The sequence below is a fragment of the Rhinopithecus roxellana genome, chromosome 13, assembly GCF_007565055.1.
Source record: "Rhinopithecus roxellana isolate Shanxi Qingling chromosome 13, ASM756505v1, whole genome shotgun sequence".
NCBI lineage: Eukaryota > Metazoa > Chordata > Mammalia > Primates > Cercopithecidae > Rhinopithecus > Rhinopithecus roxellana.
The window spans coordinates 57,122,126-57,125,616 of NC_044561.1; the positions used below are offsets into that span (position 1 = coordinate 57,122,126).

The 3,491-nt window shown below is 53.1% G+C and overlaps 1 protein-coding gene across 1 annotated transcript; it reads right to left on the reverse strand.

Moving 5' to 3' along the window:
• Nucleotides 1-971: 971 nt before the first annotated feature.
• On the reverse strand, nucleotides 972-3,180 carry LOC115892843 (ral-GDS-related protein-like). Its single transcript, XM_030915323.1, has 5 exons — nucleotides 3,157-3,180; nucleotides 2,600-2,674; nucleotides 1,992-2,015; nucleotides 1,521-1,642; nucleotides 972-1,011 (listed from the first exon to the last, which is right to left on the reverse strand). Exons 1-5 carry the CDS (start codon nucleotides 3,178-3,180, stop codon nucleotides 972-974), a joined length of 285 nt encoding a protein of 94 aa, XP_030771183.1.
• Between the last annotated feature and the right edge of the window lie 311 nt (nucleotides 3,181-3,491).

Sequence of the window (3,491 nt, forward strand, 5' to 3'; positions counted from 1 at the left end):
ATAAATACCTCCCATCTCCAGCCCTTCAGTAAATATTTAAGTGATTCATTAAATATTTACAACTTAAAACAGTAGAGTAACCCAGTGGAACTAGAATTTAAGTTTAAGAGTAGGTGGTCAGTAGAACAAGTGTGGTAGATTGGGTCACATTCTATGCGCTGTAAGGGTTTTTTTGTTTATTTTTTGTTTTTCTTATACAGAGTTAGCAATAATTAATTTGAATAAAGAAGGAAAACATTAAACGGTTGGCAGGTGTAACGCAAAAGCAATTCCATGACTTGTTCAGACATAGCCTCAATTTGGCATGCTAGACTATGAATCCTAAAGACTAGTATACAGTTACTGCACTGGAGTTACTGTTCTCATTCCAACAACTATAGAACATTCTGAATAATGTTTTTTTTTTTTTTTTTTTTGAGACGGAGTCTCGCTCTCGCCTGGGCTGGAGTGCAGTGGCCGGATCTCAGCTCACTGCAAGCTCTGCCTCCTGTGTTTACGCCATTCTCCTGCCTCAGCCTCCGGAGTAGCTGGGACTACAGGCGCCGGCCACCTCGCCCGGCTAGTTTTTTGTATTTTTTTTTTAGTAGAGACGGGGTTTCAGGATGGTCTCGATCTCCTGACCTCGTGATCCGCCCATCTCGGCCTCCCAAAGTGCTGGGATTACAGGCTTGAGCCACCGCGCCCAGCCTGAATAATGTTTTAAAATTTTATTTTAATGAAACTTAAGAAAAAAACCCGTTACTTACACATTAAAGAAAATAAACATAAAATGATCTCCCGCCTGACTTGCAAAAGTCCCATGGCCTGATCCAGGAGGAGTTGGGGTTGAGGAGCAGGGTCAAGATGCAGCTGAGCTGCCAGCCACCTAGATGTGTTTCCCTGGTGTCCCCGGTGTCGGTGAAGGATGATGCAGAGCCAGTGTTCTGGCCAGCATCGAGATGGGGTCCTAGCCACTGCAGGATGTTTCTGGGTTACTGGAATTCAGGCTCCAGCTGGCAGGACAGCTTGTAACTGCAGGACAGAGAGGCAGCTGTGAGGCCACCATGAACCACACATCAGGTCCCCTCTCTGTGCCTGCCCAGCTGGAATCCTGGTTCGCCAGCAGTCCCCATGCAACAGGGCTTGATGCTGGCAGTGGAGTCATGGCCATAGGCTCTCTGCAGCTCACCACAGGACAGCCTCCTCTAGGCCAGGTTGGGTGGCTCACACCTGTACTGTCAGTACTTTGGGAGGCTGTGGTGGGTGGATTGCTTGAGGCCAGGAGGTTGAGAGCAGCCTGGACATCATCGTGAAACCCCACCTGTACCAGAACAACAACAGGAGAACAACCAGACACGGTGGTGGATAGCAGTAGTTCCAGCTGCTTGGGAGGCTGAGGAAGGGCTTGAGCCCAGGAGGCAGATGTTGCAGTGAGCAGAGATGGTGACACTGCAGTGCAGCCTGGGCGACAGAGCCAGACCATGTTAAAAAAAAAAATGGAGAGCCTTCTCCCACCCTCTGCCCATGTGCCAGGCCCTCACCTGTCCTTGTCACTGAGCTGCTCCATTCTTGAGAAACAGGTGAGAAATTTCTCCAGAGGCCGTAGCCTGTAATTCATGGCAGCCACTTGGAGCAGCTGCATTTCCTGCAGAACTTGGACCTCCTAGAGACAGAAGGCAGGATGCTGACAGGGCCTGGGTGGAAGATGCTGAGGGGACCTTTGGCAGGCAGGGAGAAGGGGCTGGTCCCTGGGTCCATTCTGTGAAGGGGCCCCATGAAGCCCCCAGTCTGTTCTCAGAGTAGGATATGAAGAGCCCCTCCTGCAGGAATTGGTCTTTGATTCCAGTACCTTTCCCACTCTCTCCACTGGGATAGGTCTCCTCCTCCTGTATGTGTCAAACCCTCCCAGTAAACTAAGATGTAGAGGATGGAACCAGGGAGTGTCCTGTCCAGGGTGGATTGTGATGTCCACATTCCCACCCTCAACCAATGTGAGTGCCCCAGCTGCTCACCTTCCTCCTCTTGTTGGTGTTGCCCTGGAAGGCAGACAGTCCATCAGAAAGGTCCCTGGCCCACAACAATCCCCACCAAATCCCTTCCCATACTGCTCTACTGCCAAGGACACCAGGGACAGGGGATGTGCACATGACAGGACTTGGAGCTGCCTCAGGCTCCGGGCTCTAGAGCAGGGGACAAGGGAGCTGAGGCTCGGGACCCTCTGCCTTAACCTTCTCTGATGACAGACAGAGAAACTGAGGTCTCACATAGAAAGAAAGCACTCAGTGACCCTGGAATTGCCTGCCCTTGGAAAGGCTCAATTTCATCCTCCTATTATGGGACTACCCCATGGAGAGTCTGAGTACAGTTCAGCCCACACCTCAGCAGCATTGCAGTCAGGCAGCTCTGCAGCTTCACCACTCAGAGATAGGGACTGGTGGCTGCATGGAGCCTCCTTCACTCAGCCGTATGAGATGGGCCTGACTCCCACACCCACAGGAGCAGCTGTGAGGCTCTCAGGAGAGATTTTCCAAGGGCTGAGATCTAAAGGCTTGGTCCAGGCCCCTCTCCTCCCAAGCCTCAGGATCCTGGTTCCCAACCAGCCTGCCCTAGGCTCACTCACATCCAGATCATCCGGGATGGCTGAAGCCAACCTGTGTAATTCAGTCAGAAAATCCCCCAGGAAGGAGACCACGCCCTGTGCCATGGAGGGGTGGGGAGGTGGGAGGAGTAGTGGTGATGAGTATTGACCCTCAGGTGTCTGCCCAAGGCCCTGTCCCATGAAATCCCATTAGCCCCTGTCTCCCAGAAACCCCCTCCCAAGGTCTCCCAGTTGTAGCAGCCAAAGACCCTCAGCTGCCTTTCCCAGTTCTCTGCCTCCTCTATACCAGCTGACCTCCAAGTCTAGCAATCACTCCTAGTTACCTCTATAGTGGGATTTTAACAAGTCACAAGGGCCTGTGGTCCCCGTTTTACCCTTCCCCACATCCACTCTGAGTCCTGCTTTCCCACACCCTTGCTCTGGTCTCTCCAATGGAGTTTTCACAGGCCCAGTGGCCATAGGAGGACAGGGCTGGGGAGGAAGCCCCCACTGTCTTGATATGGAGGTCTCCAACTGGTGGGGAAAAGAGCCCTGTCCTCCGATCCCCTGCGGTCCCTCCATGCCACAGTCTCACTCACCTTCTTCTGCCTCCGCAGCCTCATCTGGGTTCTCTGGGGGTTCCTCTCCTGGGTGGCCACCTTAAAGCTCCCCGCCTGCCAGGTGTCAGGGAGAGGGATAGTCAGGCTCTCCTCCCTTCCCCCAGTTACACCCCAGCCACCCCACACTTGGATCCCCAGGGACAGGCGTGAGTCACCTGGCACAGTGCTCATACCACCGGCCCAGCTCCACACTCCCTGTGTGTGTCACCCAATCATGCAGCCAGGCCTCCCTGAGACTGTTTCCTCTTCTGTAAAGAGCCATGGAAACCACAGCTACCTCACAGGGCCTCTTGAGTGCTCAGTTCCCTGCAGCT

Excerpts from the sequence above, each read along its gene's own strand:
- LOC115892843 (XM_030915323.1), bottom strand. The coding sequence starts at position 3,180 with ATGAGGCTGCGGAGGCAGAAGAAG. Across the intron at positions 2,675-3,156 it reads GGCTGCGGAGGCAGAAGAAG|GGCGTGGTCTCCTTCCTGGG; the intron begins GTGAGTGAGACT and ends TCCATGGCACAG. Across the intron at positions 2,016-2,599 it reads CCATCCCGGATGATCTGGAT|GGCAACACCAACAAGAGGAG; the intron begins GTGAGTGAGCCT and ends TCTGCCTTCCAG.